Genomic DNA, 26413 nt, shown 5'->3' with positions numbered 1-26413 from the left:
AGTCGAGTCTTCACCATGTCTTATGGGTTCTTCCTAGTTTGGCCACATTGTGCTGGGTGTGGACATGCCCTTTTATACCCTTTAGAGCTGAAAGTGATCGGTCTACCCATACAGTCCTACCTAACTTAGTCCCCATCTTTTCCTTCTCAGTCTGGGTGTCCTAAGATGCTGCATGTAGGTTTGTGCTGGAAGCTTGATAACCTGCTAGCCTTGGCACCACAAACACACCATTCATGCAGCACTTCCTCTGCCACCTGAAGCCCGATTCCCACTTGTTCTCCATTCAGATCAGTGATCAGTGCATTAATGTTTCTATTCTCTGCAAATAAGATCCTTCTAGAACATAACTGGCCAACAGCTGTCCATATCCTGGCTGCTTCTAGTCACTGTAGATGCTATGGAGTGCCAATTCTAACTTTTGTAACCCTTAATAAAATCATGTCAGCCAGCTTTTAGCACAGATGTGTTTGTTGCTTTTCTTAGTGTCCCTACCTTTTTGTTCAGTAATAGTCAGATCTTCTTGTGAGGAAATTCGCAAAGAACTCTAATGAGGACCCAGCCAAGGTCGATTAGGGACCTCAAATAATTTCTATCTTGACTGATGGATTTGAGTATTAGCCTGTTCTTTTTGTTTTCTTTCTCTGATAAAATAGTTTAAAAAGAAGCAGTATTTTTGGATGCAAGGTGAGGGAGTTGCAGATTCTAATGGAAGCACTTCTTTTCCCCATGTATGCTTTTATACTGCTCTTATATCTTCATGTGAAATTGTGTAAAATTCCTCTCAAGCATATTCCCATGTCTACATCAAGTTATATACCAACCAAATTTCCTTCTGATACGATACGGTCAGAGCAAGGAGATGCAATACAGACTGGTCATGGCTTTGCACAGAGCAGTATCATTGCACATTCTGGGTCTGCCTGATCTGTATCCTTTCTAAACACTTTTTGTCTGTCTAGATTGTGTGTGTACTGTAATGCAGCGGTAGGTGACATAGCATTGTTGCAGGTACACTGTTGTTGAGATCCAAGCAGTGTGGATGTATCAGCAAGCTCAGAGCTAATTCTAAGTTTTGCAAGTCTATGCATTGTACTCCACCAAGCAAAACAGAAATGACCCGTGTTGCCTGATCAAGCCTGAAACTAAGAAAGTATCTGATAGGGTGGAGTGGGATTTCCATCTGATAACATAAAAAACTAATTTGTTCCTCTTTAAAAGCAAATAAATTTTTGTTCATACAGCTGACCTGATAAGGTTATTAAAATCATATATGGTGTGTCAGTTCTGTAAACTGCAGTGCTAACTTTATGCAGGGTCATGCTTCTCTTCAAATTGAAATAAAATGCCTGGATTTGTGAGATTATTTTTAATTACCAGAGTACCTCAAACATTGCTAGGTGGTTCTGCTACATAAGGGAATGCACTTAGCTTAAAATGTTATCATTCACAAAGGTGAATTAAAATGAGTCTTAGTTTTCCCTACAGCAAGGCTGCCGTCAGGGAGAGTTTCATAGACCTTCAGTTTGACCTAGTGTGTCTGCTTTGACTTTCTCACAACCAGCCTTTCCCCTGCTAGTTTTTTTAATGTTTCAATTAATTTTCAGATATCTCAGAATACTTTTTTCTTGTTGAATACTATGTAAACAGCATTAGAAAAGAGCTGTGCTATGGACAAATGGCCTGATTTGATGGTCACCGAAGCTGGTGGAAAAGCTAAAGGCTGTGAGCTCTCCAGGAGATTCAGAGAATTAGTGAAGTGTCAGATTGCTCTCGACTGCCTTTTATCAATAAGCATTCTAGTTCCTCCAACACAGCCACTCAATTCACTCTACCAGGCAAAACACCCTTTCTGAAAATTGCATGTTTAGCATAATAGTGCACTGCAGTGAGTCACGGTGGGTTGGTGAGATGTCAGACTTATGGAGTAATAGTGCTAAAAGCTGATCTGCACACCCACAAAGGAGCACAGAGAGTCAACAGCAGGAGGGAAACCCAAATAATACCCTACTGCAGCTGCTCCCAGGCCCATTCCAGGAGCTGTCAACCCATCAAAGGCCCTTCTGCATCAAGCCAGAGGAACATAAGGGCACAATGACAAGTGGGAACCCAAATTAAGGACTCAGGGGAAGGAACAACCTGTGTGGGCCTCTCCCAGGGCTGTCCCAGAGGAACCTCAGTCCTTGTGTCCAGGCATGAAACCCACCCAGATGAGTGAACACCAGAGCACCTTTAGGACTGAGGGGGGTTACTGCCTGGGAGCATGGGACATGTTACGGCCAGGGGTGTCTCTACGGGCAATGACATAGGGAGTGGGCTGCTGAGGACCAGGGGGATCCTGACCAGCTGTACCTCAGTGTGTGGTGGTCTGTACCAACACCTGCAGTGAGGCTGTGTCCCTGAGGTCTCAAATGTTCAGGTGCCAGCAACTGGGGAGACTGGGATCTGGGGCAACTGCTGGGCAGGTGGAGTGTCTGAGCTCCGTTGCTGGAGGGATCCAGCTTGTGCAGCTGTGTGTATCTCTGTACTCTCACTAGTGGACCTCTGTTCTGTTCAGCCAGAGAGGTGAGAAGGATGAGGCCGTCAGTGCTGTCTGGGTGAGTGCTCTCTATTTTTGCCTTTGTTATCTGTGTGGCCAGCTGTGTATGTATGTATATATATGGTGTATACACTTGTTCTGTGTGCGTGTGCCTACCATGTACACATGCTCAGGCTTGAAGCTGGTAGAACCTCAGGCAGGGAGGTCCCACCAGCCTTGCCTTTCTTGGGCTGCCAGAACCCGCACAATATGTTTCCCACTAGCAATATGCTTTCTTCTTTATTAGCAGTGTCAAAAGTAGAGTAAGCCTAGGAGAAGAGTGGAAAGATATGCAGTGTTCCAGACTGTAATCTCATTTCCTTCCTTTTGTGGGTTGAACTTGTATGCAACAAGCATAAAACTACTGAACAGCAAGCTTGTTAGCATATTCATTTTCTCAAATTTGAAATCTGATAGTTGAGGTGGGGCTTGAGGTGGGCTGGGCAGTTTGAGAAGCAACAGGGAGAGCAACAACAACAAAAAAAGCTGTATATAAACCTCTGTGTGTGTATATATATAAATTATAGGCTAACATCTACCAATAAAATATTCACTAATGCACAAAGTTTATGCATCAGAAACTTGTGGAATAGTGATGAATGGTAGTGATTAAAAAAGAAAACATCTCTAAGTCTAAATATGATATAGACACAATATAATTTAACTATATAGACAAAAATGAAATGCCAATTTTCCTACAAAAACGCAGCCCAAGCTCAGAATTAACTGCTTCCTGTTGAGTCAAATATAAAAAGAAACCAGAAATACACCCGAGAAGTAAATTAATGTATGCATAGAAATTCTTCAGTAGGTGACCTAGTTTTAAAGACCATGGGGAATTTATGTCCATTGCCTGTAGAGAGGCAGGGAGACAGGGAAATCCTACTGTAGTGAAGCCCATGCACGCATGGAAATAGTGTTGGACTAAATTTCTTCATTGGCATAATTCCACTAAAATAAAAGAAGTGAAGAACAAATGTATCCCTGTATTTCAAGTTTGAGCAAAAGGACCTTAAAATATTTATTTTAGTTTAGCTCCCAAACAGAAGGTCTTTTGTAGCATCCTAACTGCCTAATTGCTATTTTTGTTCCCTTTTCTGTAAGGTGAGAATTTACATTCCTTTGTTATCAGTGGAAGTATTTTTCCTTCTCCAGGGGAAAAAAACCCTATCATTAAATCAAATAAATCATATTTTACTAGATTTATGCTTTCTTTTTGTCACTGTTACATACAAGCATCAGGAGAGATACCTACAAGCATGTTTTACCTATTTGTCTGGAGACGAAGTTTTGCTCCCTAAGGTTGTATAATTCTTCAGTGTCAAGCTGCTGATTTATATTACATTTGTAAGAGTTCTATAGACAAATTATTTTGATTACTAGGACATCTTATTCAGGGTCCATTTCCCTTATGTTGATTTGACTTTATTTTTGTATGCTTTAAGGTATGATGAATCGATACCTTACATAAGTATGAAACATATAGAGTGGAACAATTAATATGTTTACAAATGGCTTTATTCCTTTCTCCTTTCAAAGGAATGTACCTTAACATTGCATGGTATGTATTCACAATAATGTTTTTGACCGTGAAACTTAAGCAACTCTGAACTCTCACCAAATGCACATAATAGTGCTTTTGCAAAATGTCTTGTTACCATACACAGCTTTTTTTGGTAGCTGGATCATTTTCCTACATCAAAGCCCATCAGGCTCACAAGTATTTCAACAAGCTGAGTGATTTGGGTATACCACTTCAGGGTTTTCTGGGTGAGGTAGAAAAGTAAAGCGGAAACAAAAATCTGTCACTTTTCTTTATGAGAAAAGGTTCGGTCTTTGTTCTCCATTTCATCATTGGAATGAAATGTTATTTATAGTGTATCTTGTCTTTCACAACAGCCTGCAAAAGCTTTCACTGGGCTAATCTTAATCTTCAGTTTGCTTTTCAAAATGAATGCTTCTGATGTGAGGCTACTTTACAGGAAGCATGACCTCATTTTGCCTCTGTGCCGCCGATTGCACAGGCTGTTTTCAAAAGGAAACAGGGGACTTCATAGGACTGCCTTTCCAAAGACTCAGGGCTAATCTCTTCCACGAGGTTGCAGAAAGAGCACCCTCCACTTAACATCTCAGAGGCTCTCATGTTGGTGGTGTGAAATTTTTTTGCATACATGTGTTAAGAGTGAAATGGATTTTCAAGATTTGGAAGATTTTGCCCATATTTATCTCTTAATGTATTTGTCAGCTGAGGAATAACTAAGCTTTGGATTAATTTCTATATCGCTCTTCAGGAAGTTTTGGTTTTTTGTGAATACTGTTATCATAACCTGCAGGGAGGAAGGACTAGACTACTCTTCAAAAATCACTAATCTGTGCGAACAAAAAAAACCTATCTTTGTAGATACTTGTTTGATAGGTACAATAGAATTAAACTGATTGCTTGGGCTTCAGCTAATTTAATAGTTAGCACTGTATTTTGGTACAGACTAATGTAAGTATTTAGAATGTAAATATAGGCAGGGGACTCCTGGCTACCAATTGAGGGCATCATTGGCACTGAGGTTTATTTGATTTTTGGATGAAAAGGAAATTAAAACCGACGATTTTGGACAGTGACTTTTTGTTTATATTATGACATGGGCTTTTGGTTGTTTTGAAATTCAAGGGGAATTTTTTCCGTAAACTTTTATTTGAATTCTTGACATCAAATATTGCTGCATTCACCTCAGATTCACTTTTAGTGAGATTTCTTAAAGCTGTTGGCCTTTTCTCATGTTATAGTTTAAAGGTTCTGTACTGATGCTCATTTTGTGGATTAGAGATATAATATTACTGCTTTATCATACAGTGGTGGTTGAGTTGCTTTGTTTTGGCTTGCTTATATTGTTACCATAGCTTCTCATGCTATTAATTGCCCAGAAATGGGACTGAATATTAAATGAAAGCAGAACACTGTGCAGCGTTATCTACAGCATGATGTTTCCATGCTTTCTCCAGCATTGATTGAATTATGATTTTCAGGAACCCTCTTCATTAATGCATGAGAAAGAAATAAAACTCATGATCAAGGGTAGCAAAAGAATCTATAGGATTGCCTGTTCTATGACTGTTTAAAAAAGCTTGGTATTATTATTACTTAAAATAGTTTGAAAGCAAATTACAACTGCTTATTAACTGTTCTTCAGCAGAGGGAAAGTCATCGCCTCCCCAGTAATGTATTTGCATATGTATAGCTCTTGCTTTCTTTTATAAACATATGTATTTACTCTATTTTACCTTAGATTTTACTTCTCTGGAGGGTGGCAGATAAATAAGCATCCTGCAGAGACATACTTGCAAATTTAGGAGACAATTCAAATTAGTAAAGGAAGGACTGTGGTTTGTACGGCCACTTGGATTAGTACGTGCCAACACTTTCTAAGTGTAAGCACTACCTATAGGTAAGATACTATTCTTAAAAGTTACTCTTTTTTAGCAGTTGTTACCTTATATTATTGTAACTGAAAAAAACCACATGCAATACAACTGTGTTGTGGGTTTTAGTTGCTGGAAAGTTTCACTCTCAGAAGAGTTGTAGCAGGTATAACTGATGGTGAGGTATATTTCTATATCCCTTTACAAACAAATCTGCCCTAGAGTCATTCATTTTTGCCTAAGTGAGAATACAACTAATTATGTAATATATATTGAAGATACTATCTTACACATCCTAATTTTCAGAAAAGACAAAATAAAACATACTTCTGTTTCTTTGTAAATGCTTTTACACACAATCCATATTACTGTTAGCCCAGCATGTATGAAACAGTCCTTTTCAAGATGTATGGAATATCACATGTTGCATCGACGCAAGAAGCAAGTAAATTTGTGCACATTTGTCAGAGCTTTCAATAAAAACCTCTGTAGTGGAACAAATCTTGTCTGACTGATAAGATTTGGAATTTTGCTGATTTTAGTTTATATCCAGATCTGAAAACCACCTATGGAGTTCTGCCTGTATTTTCTTGTAGGGTTTGGATTAATTTCTTGGTTTTCAGTTTGTTTTTGCACAGTTTAACATAATGATTTTACTTAAAATAAGAGAAATTATTTCAGGACCTAATTGTATATGAAAAAAATAGGCCTACAACATGTCAGTCTATGAAATATACCACTGCTCTCCCTTTTTGTACAACTGGTTGTGTGGCATTCTGACTAATACTACTTGATCTCTTTGTACCTCCACCAAGTTTCTTCCAGTTGTCTCTTCCTCATGTTGTTTTTGCAAGGGTTAGAGCATAATTTTCTCATGGTAAAGTGAATGGTTTGGGTTGGTTTTTTTTCCCCAAAGTGTAGGAGAAACAGCACGTATGGGAGTAGGGTAATAGGACTGAGTGGTAAAAAGTACTCTGGAAGGTTTTACTTCCTATCTTTGGTGACCCTGCCTGGTCCCAAGGCTCAGTCAGCCTTCACATCTAGGCTGTGACTGACAATTGAGTTCCAGATAAAAATAAAAAAGAGTACCAAAGTGGAAACACTGACCTTCATGTCCTTTCTTTACCTCAGCTTTTAATTGAACATGTAAAAAAAAAAAAACAACTTTCTCTTAGACCTATCTCCTCTTGTAGGTGAATGGTGGGCTTTTACTAATGCTATTGTAAGCTTGAAGATCTAAAGATACAGCAGAGGCAAGGTATTACAGGGAAAGATCATATCTTTTATCTTTCTATGTAATTGCAGACATAAATTCTTTCTATGGATAACCATTGCTCATATTTCTTAAGATTGATTCTGTCAGATGCTGAACATCTGGTAGCACTTTGCAGACTTGATCCATGGTAATCCAGACAAATCCTATTTCCTTAGTATCCTGCCACAGTATTATTGTCAAATCTTTGTCAGTGTTGCTATCCCTATGCCTGTTTGTGCTATATCTGCAATTTTCATCTGAAAAATATATTGTAATGGGGGTACTTCCATTCTACTCTTTATCTATCACCAGTACATGTACTAATTTTTGCATGAAGTAGGTTTCTGGGAAAACACTTAAAATTACTGCAGCTATTGCGTTTGTGTCCATAATTATTTTTCTCAAGGTTGTAAGCTGTGCAGTGTACAAGTGTCTGATTATGATTGGCTCTGATTCTGTGTTGTCCTGGTTGAGATGACTTTCCAATATACACTACGTTTTTCCCACAATCTTTCATCTGTTTTATCTCCTCTAATGTCTCCCTTAATGTCCTTTTCTTTTTTAACTTCTTTTATGATCTTTTTGATATGCATAAGGTTTCTGTCAGTGAAGACCTGTCAGCTGTTTGAGCTGTCACTGGATATAATGACTCCTTCTTATTTGGCCTTTGCCTCTGCAGATTCAACAGCGTTTAATGGTGAACATAGACGCAGCCTCTCACAACATATTTTTCCAAGGTATTGAGGAAAATTATACTTGTTTAATTTTATTTTTATTTCATTGGAGATGTTGTAAAATCCCTTTGGGGCTTTTTTTATACAAAACTAAATACTTAGATTTATAGTGCTGATTTTAATTTAATTACTGCTTTAAATGAAAGTCCAGAAGTACTGCTGTGGAGATTGGAAGCATTAGCTTGGCAATTACAAGGTTTTGGAGTACCTCTGTTCCACCTGCTTTTCCCTCCACTGAAATTACAGTCTCCCTGTGTGACATGCCATATGGGATAGTTAAACTGCTACTGAAACCCACGTCAGCCACTGAATCAATCCAGTCTATTCTTTCCACAGATGTCACTGCATGGCCACTTGGAACTCAAAGATGTTGAGGAGAAAGGACTATCCGTAAACCCATTTTTACTTGAGCTGAGTTAAATGTCTGAAATATTTAGATCCTTTCACCTCTGTCGTTACAGTACTCTGAGGTACCCCTATTTTAAATACCACATAGTGTGTTTTTCTGTGCTGTATTTCATCTCAAAGTCAATTATATTGCAGTGCTGGATGAAGTTATCACCATGTGTAGACTTTATCCCATGTTGTTCTAGCTGCATGGTGTTCTAGGATTTGTGAGAATTGAAAGTCATGTATCCTCAAATCTTCATTAAATATGGCTAGATTATAAAAAGCAAACAAATCCTGCCAGGTTCAGAGGCACTCAGGTTTGTGCCATGCAGAGTAACTCAGAGAAGCAAAAAAATACTCTAATACTCTGACAGCTCCAGGTAAGTGTAGATCTAGCAGGACTCCTTGGCCAAGTGCACTGCCACAGAAATACACCTTGCACTTCTCAATTCAAGCTGGCTCCATGCATTCATGGCACGCACCACATGGCATGAAGCCCTCCTATAATCTGAAGCTCTGTAAAGTGTGATGCAGGCACACTCTAGGTGGCTGAAACCCCCTAGGTCCAGAAGTAATATCATTATTATATCCACATATTTTAAATCTATGTCATTACCAGCCCCCATCAGCTGGTAATGTAAATTTTTTATTATCAAATCATGGGTATGCTCTGTCTAGACATTCACTAAATTGGAGGGTTTAATTTCTCCCTTTCAGTTATGCTTGCACCTTTTTGGACAATGACCCTGCCTAAGAATATTGTTCCACTAATCCTCTGGCAGGCTCCCTTTCCACATGTCGCCTCAGCCCTCAACTACTTTCTAATGGTTATTACATTTTGATGGAAGACAGTTTTCTGTCTGATGAGGAGGGCAACATAACACTGACACCATCCCAGACAAGTGTTACATATAAAGAGAATTTTGTCCGGTAAGTGACCTATATGCAGATTTTACTCAGTGTTGGCAATTGCCTCCAGATCTCTGGATTTATCCAGAGGAATCTGTGTGGCTGGCTACATTTTGCTTAGCATAAGGTCAGCATTGCTTCTTAATGGGAGCATCTCAACTGATTTAGTTTGGAGAGTGCAGTGGTTGAAATAACTTGATTTTCAGTCATGTCTAATCTTACTACCCAAAAACTCTTCAGCACACAGTTGTTGCTGTAATTGGAGTTGTGTGCAATAATGAAAAAGGAGAGCTACAGCTCATTTTGCCAATGGGGTGTTACCATGATAAGGAATAAGAAAAAAGTAAGAAAAAGGTCTAGTCCTGGAATTCTTACTCAGGGAAAAATCTTGTGATTTCAGAAAAACATCAGTTTAGGAAGGTATATAAAATGTAGTTCCAGAAAGTACAGTGGATTCAGGCTGCACCAAATGGGATACGATAGGGTGAAACTCGTGGGTAGTATGAGACTGCTCACAGTAGTAGGAGAGCCCAATAACTGTAGTACATCCAGTGTCACAATAGCATGATATATTGCCGCTCTGTTAATACATTTGCTGACGTTATTGCAGGGTGCAGCAGTCATTCTTGGTGACATACCCAGGGTCAAGAACACGGCTAGGAACAGCACCCAGAACCTGGGTCTTTCATGTCAGTCCTGCAAGCTTTAGAGCTCTGTCTCCACTAAACAAGAGTAATTAACTCTATTACTTGACAATGTGTCTTTTCTTTCTAGTGTATTCAGGCGAAGGAAAAAAATCTGTCACTCTCTTGCTAGTTTGTTCAATCTCAGTGCCTCCAGGTCATGGCTCAGCAGCACTGTCCTCAGCAATACGGACTCCTCTCATGTAGATGATCCTTGGCTTGACGGATTCCATAAACTAAAAGCCAGTCAGAATGATACTGGTAAGCCCTGATCGGGTGCCAAGTAATTGAGCTACAACATTACAGTCTATATTTAGTGGGGCTTGAGCATCTCTTTCTATAGGTTTTGCAGAGGCTGTCTGCCAAGATGTGCAGGTAAAGAATGACAGAATTTTAAGTGGTGAATTGAGCTCCGGGCTTTAAAACAGAGTATGAGTCCGCAAAGACCTTTGTGCCAAAAAACAACTTTTAAACTGAATTTGGATCCAAAGTTGTCACCAGTGATGTTTATGCTGCTGTCATTAACATCTGGCACAGTCAGCTTTTACCTGGCTGGTGGGATAGCTTCACTGTGTTATGCTCTATGCAGTTTTGTCTTTACTCTGCATATTTTCTCCTGCATACATACATTTAACTTGCCAATTCCCTACCCTTAACAATTTGGAAACATCCCTGTGATTAATTAATTAATTAATCCACCCCCCACCCCCAATTCATTAACACAAAGGCTCAAAGCTCTTCTTTTGTGTAATCTCAGTTGTATATGTGCTTTTTGTAGGTGATTCGGACTTTTCTTCTGAGTGTAATAGCCATGTGCCGCAGAGGCAAACTCTAGCATCTAATGGAGCCTCTCTCACCAAAGGTGATGAGTTTCTTCAGCCCAAGAAACCATTTTGTGCTTCAGAATCCTGCTCTCCATTTATGATTAATGCAAATGAAGAGACTTCGAGCAATGCAAGTATGTTACATTCTTATTCTGATGTGTCTTATTTTAAAATATTATGCATTAAAAATGCATAATAAAGTGCATTAAAAATACTGATATGGCCCCTTTGCAGAATTGAACCTATTTCCGGAAACATACCTTTTAAATGACTGATTAAAAATAAAATCTTAACATTTATATTTACTTGTTCATTCCTTCCTGCTCACATCTTTGCCTCTCCTATTTTCAGTGATAAATGGAAAAAGAAAAAAGTGAAGAGGAAAATGGAGGAAAGGGCATGGGAGCAAAAACTGAAACAGGCAATTATTCAGAAAGGCTTGTTTTCTGAGAGCATGGAGGGCATAGTCTCTCTGTGGTGGGGGGTGGGAAGACTCCTGAGAGACACTCAAAGCATGAAAATTAGGTTTCTGCTTTGAATCACTGTAAGCAAACTCCCTTAAAAAGAAACTGAAGAGGCTGGCCTCACAGGCTGAAGGCAGTCTTTGCAAACACCTCCTGTCATATATTTACTTTCCTGAAAACTCATGAAAATAATCCTTCTGAATTGTCTTTTAGAATCCAGGGCAGTGCAAAATGTCCTTTCTCAGATGGCTGCACTGATCATGCATTTAATAATTTCAATGTGTACAAGGTAATTGTTATTTCTTTGATTTGTTGTTTCTGATATTAGTACTTACTCTGTTTCAACTGGTGAATAAAACATAAATTAAGGGTCACATTTTCAAAGTTAGATGTATCTTACTGTGAAAACATTTTTTCACATAACAGTCAATGCAGGCAAATATCTGAGCTATACAGATCTGCACAAAAGTAAGAAATATGTATACAGATGTGAAAACCACTATGTCAAGTGAGCTTGGGCAGGGGTTCTGAAAGGCTGAGAAGAACCAGAATGGATCCATCTCTTTCTAAGTGACCAACATAGGTGATTCTTTAAGTCTGGGAATGCTATATTTTTTCTTTCTAGGTAGTTATCCTCAATGGCTTAAGTAATTTAAAGTTTCCAACTGCAATTGACCTACCAGAGTTCAGAGGGTTCATCTGCAAGAACCTTCTCTCCTCCCACCCAGGCTTCATGTCTATTAACCCAATATGCATCTCTTGGGTTTTTCTAACCTTTATGGGTATTATTGTGTTCTCAGGTATTTTCTGGGAGCATTGGCTTCCACTTTGTTGCTGATAATTTTAGTTTGTAAGTACAGATTTTCTTTATATTCAACACAAAATATTTTACTGAATGAGTCACATCTGAGGACCAAAATCCATCATTGGATGTATATCCACAGCTTTTATTAATGCTTATAAGAGCAGTATGTTGGCATATGGGGACAGAATGTAACCTTCGATCAGTTACAGGATTTTGCATTTGAATTTCACATTTCTTTTGTCCCAAGATGCTGCTATGTCATCTTTCTTTGGACTTGACACATTTTCCAAAGCAACTAACTTTTGGTAAGTGGCTCCAGTGTCATGTGATGAATAGAAGAATTTAGAAATTTTAAATTAAGAAAAGGAAGGAGAGAGTCCTTCTGTTATTTTCATGTCAAAAGATAGCAGGCATTATCTGAAGTTACTGATGGAGGATTTGGCTTTTCCTGTTTCTGATTTGTATTTGTCATGGTTTAACCTCAGCCAGCAACCAAACACCACACAGCTACTTGCTCGCTTCCCCTCAAACAGAGGGATGGGGAGGAGAATTGGAAAGGGACGTAAAACTTGAGGCTTGAGATAAGAACAATTTAATATGTAAAGCACTACACACACAAAAAGCAAAGCAAAGCAAAGAATTCATTCACCACTTCCCATGGGCAGGCAGGTGGTTCAGCCATCCTCGGAAAACAGGGCTCCATCACACCTAAGGGTTACTTGCAATGACAAACGCCATCATTCCAAACATCCCCCCCCTTCCTTCTTCTTCCTCTAGTTTATATACTCAGCATGTTGTCATACGGTATGGAATACCTCTTTGGCTGGTTCGTGTCAGCTGTCCTGGCTGTGGCCCCTCACAATTTCTTGTGTCTCTCCAGCCCTCTCACTGGCAGGGCTCAAGAAACAGAAACATCTTTGACTTAGTACAAACATTACCCAGCAACAATTAAAACCATCAGTGTCCTATCAGCATTTTTCTCACATCAGAGCCAAAACACAGCACTGTATCTATCCCAGCTGAAATGAGGACAGTGTTCATAGAAACTTTCTGTTTATTTTGAAAAACTGCCTTTTCATAATGTGCAATTTATGTTGTAACACCTATTCAATTGCAGAAAAAAGAAGATAAACCTAATATGCCACAACATGAAGATGCAGAGACAAACCAAGTATAGTAAATTCTTATGAATCCTGAGGTTTGCTTTTGAGCCTTGCACTGAAGTGAAGTGCACTTGCAGGCCAACAAACCAAGCCTTTTTTTTTTTTTTTTTCCCCACTGGAAAAAATCAGAACAGCTAACTGGTGCTAGGCCCATCAACACCTTTCAGGGACTACAGAACTGATATGACTTGGCCCTTCTAACCCAATACATCATTAGGTGCAGGTCAGAGCTTGCCTTTGGCTTATATTTTAGTCTGGTAAATGTCTTAGAAGTATTAAATCGGCCTGATCCATTGAATAAAGGTGCTGATGTTGCTGTTTCAAACTGCTTTATTTCAAGCTTTGCACAAAGCTGTAGCTTCTAAATCCTGGAGAAAAAGACTTCCATATTCAGTTCTGAATTATGTGAGCAAGCTTACATGTAGGGCTCCATGCTGAAAGCATGTGTGCTTGTGCTGGATTTATGAATTACCATTCTTTCACTTTCTATGTGTCAGAAAATTCCTTGGAGTTGGTAAAATCTAAAATGCTGCCAAGACTAAAAACATTTGGGCTTATCTGAATTTTTGTGTGGTGAAAGTGAAGCTCAAAAGGGACATTGTTTCTGAAACTGAGTCAGGGTGCAGGAGCTCAATGTGTCCCAAGGGCAACATGTCTATCTGGCAGACCTCTTAACCTTTGAGTTGAGTATATTGGAAGTTAGAGACAAGATGGCACAACCTGGAGAGCCATATTGCAATGATAGTCTCGTGTTTTGAGCACCCAAGGGTCTTGGCCCAATACCTCGGATACTCAAGGATGGTATATTACACTTTATTACTATGTCATGCCCAATAAATTCAAGTCCACCAGGTTAGGACTAGTGTGTTGCAGACGCATGCTCCAAAGTACTGCTTTCTGGAATAGTTTAACCCTGAGTCATAAACAAAGATGTTCTTCACAAGAGGAAAACAAATATGCTCTGAGAGCTTTTCAGTCACTAGTGCACAGAGAATACTTCTTTTATGCTCATCACAAGTGAGAAGTTACCTGCTCAGACAAGAAGTCCTACAGCTTAACTGAATTTGGCAAACCAGGACCTACATATATACTGATTATAACAAACTGTGGTTTAAATCAGGACAACCAGGTACGAGGCTTTGGAGTAAAATTAAGCTGTGAAGAACAGAGGGGTGGAGGGAGGTGTTTCTTATTGTCCTACTCTGTTTAACTGGCAATAAATTTGATTTCCCCAAGTTCTGTCTGTTTTGCCCATGGCAGTAACTGGTGTGTGATCTCCCTGTCCTTATCTCAGTCCTTGAGCTTTTCTTTGTATTTTCTCCCTCTGTCCTGTTGAGGAGGGGAAGTAAGAGAGCAGCTGGGTGAGCACCTGGCAGCTAGCCAGGGTCACCACACCACACCTTAGTATACTGCAATTTAAATAATTGTGAATTTTGTATTTCCTTCTACAGAACTATCACACAGGATCTCTACAAAAGGGATGACAAACCCCTTGGTATTGAGCATAACAAAATAACAGGTATTTCTGTGCAATATGGTGTAGATACATCATTTAAAATACTGAACACAGAAAGAACAGGATTTTTTTCTTTTTCAAATTTATTATCTTGAATTGAAGCTATGTTCTCAACTAAAAGTTAATAGTACTAGCAAAAGGTACAGCTATAAAGGTCGTTGTTTGAAGGGGCCTGCATTTTAATATGAAATAAATGGGCAGGTGCAAGGCCTTGCCAGTGGCCCTCCTTTATTCTCTGGCTCTGTGGAGTGGCCTTGGGCCACACAGTGGTGCCATTCAACCAGCTGCGTAAACATCCCTCTCCTCAGCATGGATTTGTTACTGACCCAGTCAGGCAGACCTGGACAAATACTATGGAGTTAAGCTAAAGTGCATAAACTACTTCTGCTCCTTTGTGTCTCATTACCTGCACAAAACTTACGAGTTTTAACTCAATGACACCTGCTTTATCCTATCCTCTAAATCGCAATACAGTTAGAAATTTGCAGTGTGGCTGTGGGGAGTTCCATGTATTACATCAGAGGTAAATGACTTAATAAATTAATTTTATAATAAAAAAAAAATCTTACAGCCTTATTTAAACTTATATGTGAATTTCCTGCTAGTAGAAGATAACCTTTAGGTTTGATTAGGCTTTTATATTAATGAAGATCTGTGTTAGCAAAGAGGTATGAAAAACATACTGACTTCCCTGATGTTTCCACTTTGAATGGTGACAGTTATGCTAGTTCGTGTTCTGGAGTCATCAATCAGGGCTGTTAGGAAGGCTGTGATCAAGGCATGACAGAGCAATGAACAGGATATATGAACATACGAAGAAGAAAATAAGAATTTAAGTATGAAAAAAGCCCAACTTCATTATCTTGTGATCAAATGTACACTATATTGGACTGCTTCTCCACTGCTGAATTGGACTGAATTCAAACTGGTGATAAGCAGGTCAGGATTAGATGAAGGACTCCATAAAGCTCATTAGTGATGTCTTGAAACATGTAGTCCCATCTAGTTTCTTTGAGGTTTAGTGTGCCATAACTTTGCCAGTTGGGAACCTGTTTAATCAAGCGTGTGAAGCAATGCTACATCATTATATTAACTACAAAACAGAAAATGTCAGGCGTGTGAATTTCTGTAGCTGTCTGAGCAGCTGCCTGAGGCCTCCAGCCATAACTCTTACTCATTAGCTTTGTTAGAAGGTAACTTCACCAAGGGTGAAGTTATAGTGTGGTAATGGAAGGAGAGTCCACAAAAACCTTCAGGAGGGCAAAATATCCATGTCCAGAGCATGACAAATTTTAGCCTGCTCTTTGACCTGATCTGTGAGTTACATATAGTGGCAAGGGATATTTTGAGGCAGTGACCTGCTGGGGGAATCTCCCAGGCAAAAGGTGGAGGACAGGAGCATTCCCTGTAAAGGAAAGGGCCTGGGGGTGCCGGTCAACAGGCAGCTGACCATGAGCCAGCAGTGTGCCCAGGTGCCAAGAAGGCCAACAGCATCCTGGCTTGTATCAGAAACAGTGTGGCCAGCAGGACCAGGGCAATAATCATCCCCCTGTGCTTGGCAGTGGTGAGGCAGCACCTCAAATGTTGTGGTCAGTTTTGGGCTCCTCACTACAAGAAAGGCATTGAGGTGCTGGAGCGTGTCCAGAGACCGGCAACGGAGCTGGTGCAGGGTCTGGAGCACAAGTCTTCTGAGGAGCAGCTGAGGGAACTGGGGGGGGGGGGGGGGGGGGTAGTTTGGAGAGAGAGGCTCAGGGGGGACCTTATCACTCTCTACAGCTGCCTGACAGGGGCTGTAGGCAGGTGGGGTCGGTCTCTTCTCCCAGATAACAGGTGGTAGGACAAGAGGAAAAGTCCTGGAGTTATACCAGGGGAGGTTTAGATTGGATATTAGGAAAAATTTCTTCACCAAAAGGATTATCAGGCATTGGAACAGGCTGCCCAGAGAAGTGGTTGAGTCACCATCCCTGGAGGCATTAAAAGATGTGTTAATGTGGAGCTTGGGGACATGGTTTCAGGGTGGACTTGGCAGTCCTGGGTTAACAGTTGAACTTGATCTTAAAGGTCTTTTTCAACCTAAATGATTCTGTGATTCTATGAATCATGAGAACAGGCTGCTTTCATAGACAACAAAAAACATGTTTTCAGCCCAAAATGCGATACATTAAGCTAGTTGATGAATACACGAGGAAGACAAAAGTATCAAAGAACAGACAAAAGATAAATGCCTGAGGAAGAGGCATTTTATATATGACTGCTCAGCCAATAAAGGAGTCAGGAGCAACCCGAGTAGTAGAAATCCTACTTCTGAAGTATGCAGAAGCCGTTTTGCCTCTCGGGCGGGCACACCAGCGCTGCTGGCTGCTCTGCGCAGGGACACGCCACCTCGGGAGCAGAACGCGCCGGCCCTGAGGGAACGTCCGGGCGGGGAGCGCGGGGCCCGGGGCCGGCCCGCCCCAGCGCCCGGAGCTGCCGTAGCGGCCGCGGTCTCCGCCCCACCCCGTTGCCAAGGCAACGCGGCGGCGTCCTGTAATGGCGGCGGCGGCGGCGGCGGCCGGAATCTGAGGGGTGGCCATGGTGCGGAGTGAGTGTCGCCGAGAGCCGCTTTCCTCCCCTCCCCAGTGTCCCTTCCCTCCTCTCCAGGACGTGCCCCACTCCCTGGCCACCGTGTTCCCTCTTCCCATGCCTGTGCTCTTTCCCTGCCATCCCCATACTCCCGTAGCAGCTCCTCTCCCCTCCTGCTTCCCTTCCTCTCCTCACTTTGCTTGGTTACCTGGTTGCCCTGCTCCCTGGTAGTAGCAACCCACCAAGCACAGCACAGGGGCGTGCTTGCCTCCCGAAACAGCCCCCAAGAGGCCCAGCAGCGGGCTGGCCCCAGTGGGGACCCCTCCGTGTGTGGGGCAGTGCCCTGCAAGGGGAAGGTGTGACTGGATGGCTTGCATCTGGGCCTAGAGCTGGCCTTGCTGTCCTTTCCCTGCAGTCATAAACGTTCAACGCCAGGTGATAATATATATTTTTTTAAGGTAGAAGTAGCCAATGCAGACACTTTATCAGAGATGTCAAAAAACCCTGAATGAGATTAAAATACATCATACTATTACTTATGAACACATAATCTTTTACAGGTAAAGCAACATGACCAAAAAGACTGGGTACTCATACATATCATCAGGAAAAAAACTCCTGAGGGATTTCCTTCCTCTCTGATTTTCCCTGTAATCTATTTTGATTGTGTACCATCACTGGACTGCCAGTCCCTTGCTGGACTAAAGCAGTGCTTTGGAAAGCAACTCTTTCTCTCTGCATGAAGCTGGCATAGGCCCGCTTTGAGCTGGTGCTGCCTGAAGGAGAATGGCTTCATCTCCTGAACAGTGTGGCAAGAATTTGAGCCTTGAAATAATGGTTGCATACTTCACTTTTCTGAAATACAGGTTCCCCCCACTGTTTCTTGATATACCTGCAGCTGTCTGCCTGCTTATTCTTTCAATTTCTTTAATGCCTTCCTTCATATCTCCTCTGTTTTGAATAAAACAAGTAATTTTTGGAAATGCAGCTATTAGTTCTTTAAGATCTGTTATCTCCAGTTGACTGATGCCACCCCTTATTTCCTCCTGCCATCGCGGGAACACAGGAGTAGCTGTGATCTCTCAGGTCACTGGTCTGTTCTGTTAGGGCGCACAACGTCAGTTGATCTGGCTAATGACCTTCTTAGTGAGAAGTGACGTTACAATGTGTTTCATCAATGTCCTGGGTAAAAGCTTATATTTAAAATTTGTTTTCTCTTGCCAGTTTGTTTCCCTCATTTTTCTTCCATGAGCTAGATAGCCTACCAAATATCAAATACTCATTCCGTTTCCTACAGCAGGTCTCCAAAATAGGTCTCTAAAGCTTTACTGTAGCTTCTATTGTGAATGATTGCCTCTGCTTTGCAAACCACCTGGTAATGGAAGCGGATGTTTTTGAATAATCACTCCAACAATCACTTCAATTTTCTTTTCATCAGCTAAGGAAAATCTGGTTGTAATAAAACTGTCAGGAATAGTTTGTATGACTTCATTTTGTATAAAGCATATAGACTATAATGTTGTCTCCAATGCATAAGTATGCAGATTGTGGGGTTATCTCGCTCAGAAATACCTGTTTGCACTGGAAATACTGGCACTGAAAGATTTGCTACCAAACACTTTAGTAAGCAGGACTTTCTAATTATTATTTCCAGCAGATTTGCCAAGTAACTTATTAGAAATGTCAGTGGTTTTCATATTTTTGTATTTTAATATTTTCTATGAAGACTAAAATATTTAATCATTATTATTGCCACTTTTTTCTCTTTTCTCTATTAATTTAATCAGCTTTAATCAATGAGCTATTGAAGGGAAGATGTTTGTTAGATACAGCGAGCCTGCCCAACATGATTAAAAAAGAAATATACTTACCTTTCCCATTATGCCTGATGTGCAGACAGGATCTCTTCTTACATCAGTATCACCACTATATAATTTTGTAAATCATGTCAGATGAAACTATTGAAGAGAAAGGAGGTTTAACTCTGCTCATCTGCAAATAATATAATATATGCAAACCCAGTTTCACCCCGTTCCCTAAGGCTGTAGATAGAGGAGCTTCACTGACACTTGTGAGTTTGGGCTGTTGTGGTACATAGATTACCCAGCTTGTAGCAGACCAGTGAATGTGTGCAGCCATTCCAGGACCACAAATAAAACTGGATGAATTCACAAAACCTTCCTGAGACAAAGAAGCAGTGCAATAATACTTCTAGTTAATGCATAGTAGGAAAAAATTGTTTTCACAGATTTCTGGATTTTTTTTTTCTTCTTACTTATTTTTCTTCAGAGCCTTTTAGGAAGGCTGGCTAGTCTTTTCTCTTTTTTTTTTTTTATTAACAATCATGAACATACCCATGCTAATTTGATAAAACCCTATCCGTACTTCACTGTAGCTCACTGCTTGTCAAGGAAAGGGAAATGTTAGGGCTTTTTTGGTGCGGTGGACTGGAAACAAAGTAATAATATCTAGCTCAAGATTGAGTGCTGGTCCTCAGAATTCCTTTACCTTCATTATACAGAGCCTTTTCACTGTTTGAAAGATTGTCTGGCATTAAATGTTACTGCATGATAATTGGCCAAAAACTCCTTTGCTGGCTGCTAATGAGCTGGTAGTGAGGATTAAATTTCATTCTAACATAAATATTTATAAGCATTAATTAGTTATGGCTTTGCCTCAAGCATGAAAAAAAGTAAAAAATACCTGCCCACTTTCAACATTTATTCTGCTTATTTCTGTGCACATCATGATGGCAAAAGAATATGATGACACACAGTAGCTGGTTTACTTCCCCCCCTGCTGTCTATGAGGTGAACATCTGGCATCAGGAAATAAAAGAGCGTAAAACACTCCATTGCTTGTCGACATGAATCAATCTGCCACGCAAGCTGTGCTGAAGGTAGTGGATGCTGGATTAATTTCTGCCAGAGTTGTATCACATGTATGGAAGACTCAGCAATTTTCATATGGATTTTTCTAAATGTTACAGGTGACATGAGTGTGTTCCACAAATTATGTTTACTGTGGCAGAGTGGGATGAACTTACTTGGTACTTGATGTCTTTTCGAGGTGATTTTAGTTTTGTTGGTGTTCCTACCAGACATCTATTTGGTATGGTGGAACAAAAGATTTTGATGATTCTGTAAGTTGCTCATAAGTCAGATGGCAGAAAATTACTGAAGGGAAATATGACATCAGATGTTTCTTTCAGTTACTGAAGATCTTGTTAGAAGACGTGCAGAACATAACAACTGTGAAATTTTTTCACTGGAAGAGATCTCTTTACATCAGCAGGAAATAGAAAAACTAGAGTATCTTGACAAATGGTGTCGAGATTTAAAAATTCTCTATCTTCAGAATAATCTAATTCCCAAAATCGGTAAGTGCTTTCTGGATATTTTTTTTTAAATGGATTTACATGCATAATTTTGAAATCAGAAAAAAGTATCTGTTGAGTTATACTTTAAGGGAATTTAGAGTAAGTAACTACAGAAAAGTTCTTTGTTGATCTGCTCCTACAAGATTTTCTTTCCCTGTCTCTTTGGTAAATTTGTTCAGAAGCTTAGAAATTTGCAAGGGAAATTTTAAATGAAAAAGACGGTACTGAGATACAAGTCAGTAGAATATGAGTGTGGAACACCTTTGATTCATTAAAAACTAAAAAAGTCAAGGTATGACTTAAATGTCCTGTCTTTGTGGGAAACAGATAGACAGACAGTTTAGCATATACCGTGGACTGTGATATAGGACTAGCTGTCTTCAGGTTTGTTTTAAAATTCAATTTTTATACAAATAGTGGGTTTTGTTAACATTTAAATAATTTTCATTCAGATAAAATACTTGCTTTTGTGCATAAAGACAAGTTTTTACAATGAAGTCTCAATGGTCTTCCTGCACCACTGGGGACTGTATAAGTTCATATGGTCTGTTTTGTGCTATAGGTTCACATGTTTGCTGTGCTCTCTACAGAAAGATATGACATCAAGCCTAGGGCTGGAAAAGCTTAGACTCTGCAGGTAGTGTGTTGGTGAAGAATGAAAAGTCAGAAGTGCTCAGGAATTATATTAGCGTATTTCTTTGAAGCCCCTTAAGAGGAAGAAAGAAACATCTCTGAAGTTTTAGGGTGAAATTCTGTGCTCAGGACTTGTAAGCAAAGGCTTTAAACTCTCTGGAGGGGCTTATCAGGAAACTGTATCTGTACTGGTAACATCTGCATTTCTTAGAGTGGAGGAATCTTCTCCCAGAGAGAATAAGATTGTTGAAACTGGTTTATGCTGCTCTGCCCCATCAAAAATGGGACTAAAATAAGTTGGTTTTCCCTCTGTTACTGTGTCCCTAAATAAGGTGCAAGACTTCATCTTTTTTCAACACTCATAGCTCCTTTAGGTTAGTATGGTATATCATATTACCTTTCAGATTATTGCTTTTTGGACACAAGATTTTTTAAGCAATCTCATTATTTTTGGTGTATCCAATTTTTATCTTAACATAATCTAACTTTAGGAGTTAGGAAAGTATGTAACTTACTACTTTATATATTCTTGTATACTATAACAGCTTTCCAAGATAATGAATCAGGAATAAATGAACAAAACAAACAAACAAACAAAAAGCAGCACTGTATAAGTAGTGACCAAAAGGGTTGCCCATAGGGGCTGGGTTACAAAGTACTGAATTTGAGAAGTATTTCTTCCCAGTGGATATCAACATGTCCATGCAGAGCACACAGCAGTTCTGAGCATGCTTCAAAATGTGTGTGTGCATGTATTAAATACTGGAGAGGGAGCTGGCTTCCAGCAAGAATAAAGGTCATTTGGACATTGAAAGGCATTTTATGAAAGAAGTTTATTTGAAACATCATGTAATGTGAAGAGAAATACCAGTAAAATGAGGATTTGTAGTAAATTTCAAGGGACGTAAAATAAAGTTATCTCCTTGGGTATTTTCAGTTTCATGAACAAGCCTCCTCCAGAATCTATTAGAAAGTAATACTAGTCTAAGTCTCATGGTTTTCTTCAATAAGCATAGCCTCACGGATTATACTGACTCTACTGGGATGTGCCTTCTCTCTTCTTGAAGAAAATCTTTACGCAACCCTCAAGATCAGACTTACAACAAGTTATAAGGCAACCACTCTATGGATGGGTGCTGGTTCTTTTCTGCACACAGAAAAAACTCCACAAGATACCATTGGCTTCAACACTTGTCTCTATCACATCTTCATGTATACAGGCACTGCTGTTACAGAAATAGTAAGAAAAATGAACAGCCAGCCTAATCTGCACAAATCTTTGCTGAGAAATTAATTTCATCATTTGTGAATTATGAAGAAAATATCTCTCCAAGGCTTTAGTAAACTAAGTGATAGGATTCATGTCACCAAACTTTTAGACGTCTGTGTCTTAGGCAGTTACTGTAACCTCCTTTTATAACCAGTGATGAAGAAAAGGCGTTATTTTTGAGCATGATTTGGCTCACTGGTTCTAGACAACCAACTTAAGATAAGACATATTGCACCTTGAAGAGCCTATTTTTCTTTGTTGATTATAGACAAGCCTAGAAAACTAACTCAGCTGTAGACATGATCTAAGTTGGTCAGATGAAGCTCCCTCTGCTTCAATTTCTTTCCTTGTCTCAGCAGGGACAGTTTGTACAGCAGTTGATCAGAGAAGCTTGTGAATTAGAGTTTGAGGTAAACTTTATAACTTCATTGGGTAGATTTTCCAATCAGATCTTTGAAATATCTAGTGGTTGGGGAGGAATTGGTGAATTGTGACACAAGTTATACTATGTATGTTGTCTCAGATTTATGTCTCTGACCTGTGAGTCATGTATCTCAAGTGGTATTTGCTTTTTTCAGACATTTTTGGAAATTACTAAGATTTGCTACCCTTGTCATGTGAAGTGTCGGGGGGCAGGAGGAATCCTCTCAACCCCAGGTGTTTTAACTATTAGCACCTCAGGAAAGCCAAGACTCTTCTGTCTAACCAGTCTGTCAGCGTCCCATTATAAGAACCCTTCACTGAACAGTCCCACTGGATCGGAGGGCAATTCCACTGCCTTGTTCAGGGAAACACACCGACAGCATGAGGGGAGCCCCTCAGTGGGTCTGCCCGCTTTGTTTAAATGTGTTACCTGCTGCTGACAAATGCTAGCGTCCACAAAGGACTCACACTAACAGCTTAGGGAATAACACTATTAATATTAAATTGTGACAAATTAAGGTTCATGATCACTGGTGATAAAATTACATACAACTAAATTATAATCACTAATAACAGCTAGAATGAGTTAGTTATTTAGCATGCATAAGGCAAAGTTCTTACCCAATAGGTGTTCCTATGGGGGAGAAGACAGGCTTAGCCCGTTGACTGATCCCAGGAGTTACGACAGAGTCTTCCCTAACTTCTCCCCTCTCCTGTCCACTTTTTATACTTCATAGTACATTGCATATTCATTCATCATACACAGGATTAGTTACAAGTTTCTGGCTTCTAATGCAAATTAGTACGCACCCTCAGACAGCACTACTGAAGTTCTCTGCTAACTACGCATGCTCCTCAAATGGGGTTTTGCCCTCTTTCAGGGGGGCTATTTGAGTTGGAGGTCATGATCTCCCACTACCACAATTAGCTTTGTCTTATTTTCAACTAATTGTCTGTTGATGTGAGTGGATTGCAACATCTTATCATCCTGTTTCTTCTCGGAGCCAGAACTTTCCTCACTTGAAGGCTTCTTTCTGCATAACTTAGGTAACGGTGGTTTCACTATCTGTTCTTTGTTTCTCATGCTCCCCAAGGCTGACTACCTTGACCAGAAGTCCCTTCATGATAACTTTAGAGAGTGAGTCAGCTTGACCTAGCTGTGTGAACACTGAATCAGAGCTGGGTAATCTGAGAGTTTAGACAACAATCCCCGCCCCCCACCCCCACCCCCCACCCCTTGGATTTATTTCAGTCCAGGACTAGCCCATTTCCATCACATTTAGGTGGAGATTGAGTGACTCTAGTCATACATATTGTTGTTACTAACTGGTGTTGTGTGCCCAGTGAGGTGTAGTAGTACCTTGGAAGCAGGCAGCTTTGAGATGGAGGTGTGCGTTAGTATTACAATGAGATTATTTCATTGGCGGAAAGTAATGTCACCACAACGGTTGGCTCAGCCACAGACTTCTCATGGATTCTTCATGTGACAACTGCTATGCAGCTGATCAGCTGTGTGGTCCCATCGAGTTTCCATTCCTGCAGGGAGCACAACAGGGCATGGCCACGGTGTCTCCACTCCACTCCATCCTCCATCGCTCCTATCAGCATGTGTGGCTTAGGGAACTGTGGTGATGTAGATTCTGTGGATGCTAACTGTCCTGAACGTGATACCTGTAATTTTACTCTAAAAAATCTTTCTGTAATACTACGCTTCTGTTAGGACCCAATTTTCTTTAATTCCCACCCTCAATGTGATTTTCCCACAACCCTATTCCCTCTTTACTTCCTTTGTGTATTCAAAGGAGGAAATGCTAGCCATTCTGACACAACACTACACACTGTGAAACTGATAATCTCAATAGTTTCTGGTGAACACAATACAGGTTAAATTCCAGATTAGAAGGATGTGTGTGGCTTTGTTCTGTTCATACTGAAGCCATATATATACTTATTTGCAGAAATTTTAAAAAGGGAGGAGAGGAAGTTTCTGGAATTAATCCGGTAGATAAAAGATCTTTTAAAACTAAATCTGTACTAAAGAAGCCATTCTTTTCTGTATAAGTCAGTTTAAAATTCTGATTTTATAAAGATTGACTAAGTGTGGCCTGGTCCTTTCTAAGTTTCATGACAAATGGAATGTTTCACCATGGTTTTTGCCAGTCCTGTTGCATTATATATGTTTTACAATTACATGAATTTTTGATAAAAAATGTGTTTAAAACCTTCCTTATTTCTTTTTATTTTTTTTTATTTTAATTTGTGTTTTCAAAGAAATTTCCTGGGTTTGTCTTTTCATTAAAATTAAATTATTAATGCTCAGTAATCTGAGACATATTCTGATTTGTCCTTCCTATTTTTCTGCTGTATTGTTTCTTTGAAGTAAAGTCTGCAAGTAAAATGATAATGTCTTTTCCAATGAAGAAAACTGAAATAACAGATCTACGTTTTCTTACAGAAAATGTGGGCAAACTAAAGAAGCTGGAATATTTAAATGTAGCTTTGAACAACATTGAAAGGATTGAAAACCTGGAAGGTCAGATTTTAAACAAACCATTTAACCTTTTCGTATTGAAACACTGAAGTTGTGACCTAATGTAAAAAAGGGTAGAAGCCATTAAGTATATCCACCGGTAAAAGTACTTTCATGACATTCAGAAAGAGCCTTTTTGTGTGCAGTGTTTCAACAAATGCTTTTTTGTAAGGAAGAGCTCCCTACTGCTGAATTTATGTAATTGAACTTCCTTAAATGTATATTCACTCACTTTTTGCATACTCTCTCACCAGCGTTGCCATGTACAATAGCTCTATTCTTTAATACTTTACAAAGTGGGAATCCAAATTTTTCATGAAATTGGTGTTTCCCCACTGTAAAGATTAGATAATTTCTTATGTAGGTTAGGTGGAGCAATGTTGGGGGTTTGGGTTTTTTTTTCTGTTTGGTTGGTTGGTTGGTTTGGTTTTAATGCTATGCAGGCTGTAAAAAGTCTCTTGTGTAATGTTTCAACAGTCATCTTCAATTCAGCAATCAAATGTCACACACAAGAAGGTTCTACACTGTGCACAGGTTGCATTGGCAGTCTGGGGTATTTTTAAAGAGTTTTTCGCATGATCCTTTTCTCTGTATGAAGTCCTGTCTGTTTTATCTGTGTTTAATCCTTTATCCTGTTGTAGTTCCATGTACAAAGATCTAGCATTTTCCAGTACCAAAATCTAAGACTTAGAGCCACCCATAAACACGTTCCATATTACATGAATAACTTCTGATTTCATTGCTTTGTTTTCCTTGATCCTGATTCCTCCAGTTGCTGAGTCTTTAAAAAGTCCACTTTGACATGGGAACAATTAAAAAAAAAAAAAGCTGCATTTTGTTTATATGTTTGATTTTTAAGTCTACAAGCTGATTCAAGAGAATGG

The 26413-nt window shown here is 39.7% G+C and overlaps 2 protein-coding genes across 2 annotated transcripts in view; both read left to right on the top strand.

Annotated features, from left to right (window-relative positions):
* Window positions 1-6106: 6106 nt before the first annotated feature.
* TMEM71 (transmembrane protein 71) lies at window positions 6107-12362 on the top strand. Its single transcript, XM_037382375.1, is given in 8 exon segments — window positions 6107-6434; window positions 7924-7981; window positions 9086-9298; window positions 10052-10221; window positions 10739-10918; window positions 11462-11537; window positions 12049-12102; window positions 12263-12362. Coding segments are annotated over 8 exon segments (915 nt in total). The 5' UTR covers window positions 6107-6370.
* A 4905-nt stretch (window positions 12363-17267) lies between these two features.
* Window positions 17268-26413, top strand: part of LRRC6 (leucine rich repeat containing 6) — a 31312-nt gene continuing 22166 nt past the window's right edge. Inside the window, 3 exon segments of the mRNA XM_037380553.1 lie at window positions 17268-17313; window positions 20506-20673; window positions 25455-25532. Coding sequence (XP_037236450.1) covers window positions 17304-17313; window positions 20506-20673; window positions 25455-25532 — 256 coding nt within the window. The 5' untranslated portion in view covers window positions 17268-17303.

The sequence above is a fragment of the Falco rusticolus genome, chromosome 3, assembly GCF_015220075.1.
Source record: "Falco rusticolus isolate bFalRus1 chromosome 3, bFalRus1.pri, whole genome shotgun sequence".
Taxonomy (NCBI): Eukaryota; Metazoa; Chordata; class Aves; order Falconiformes; family Falconidae; genus Falco; species Falco rusticolus.
Note: the sequence above shows the minus strand (reverse complement) of the source record. Positions and strands in the feature narration are given on the sequence as shown.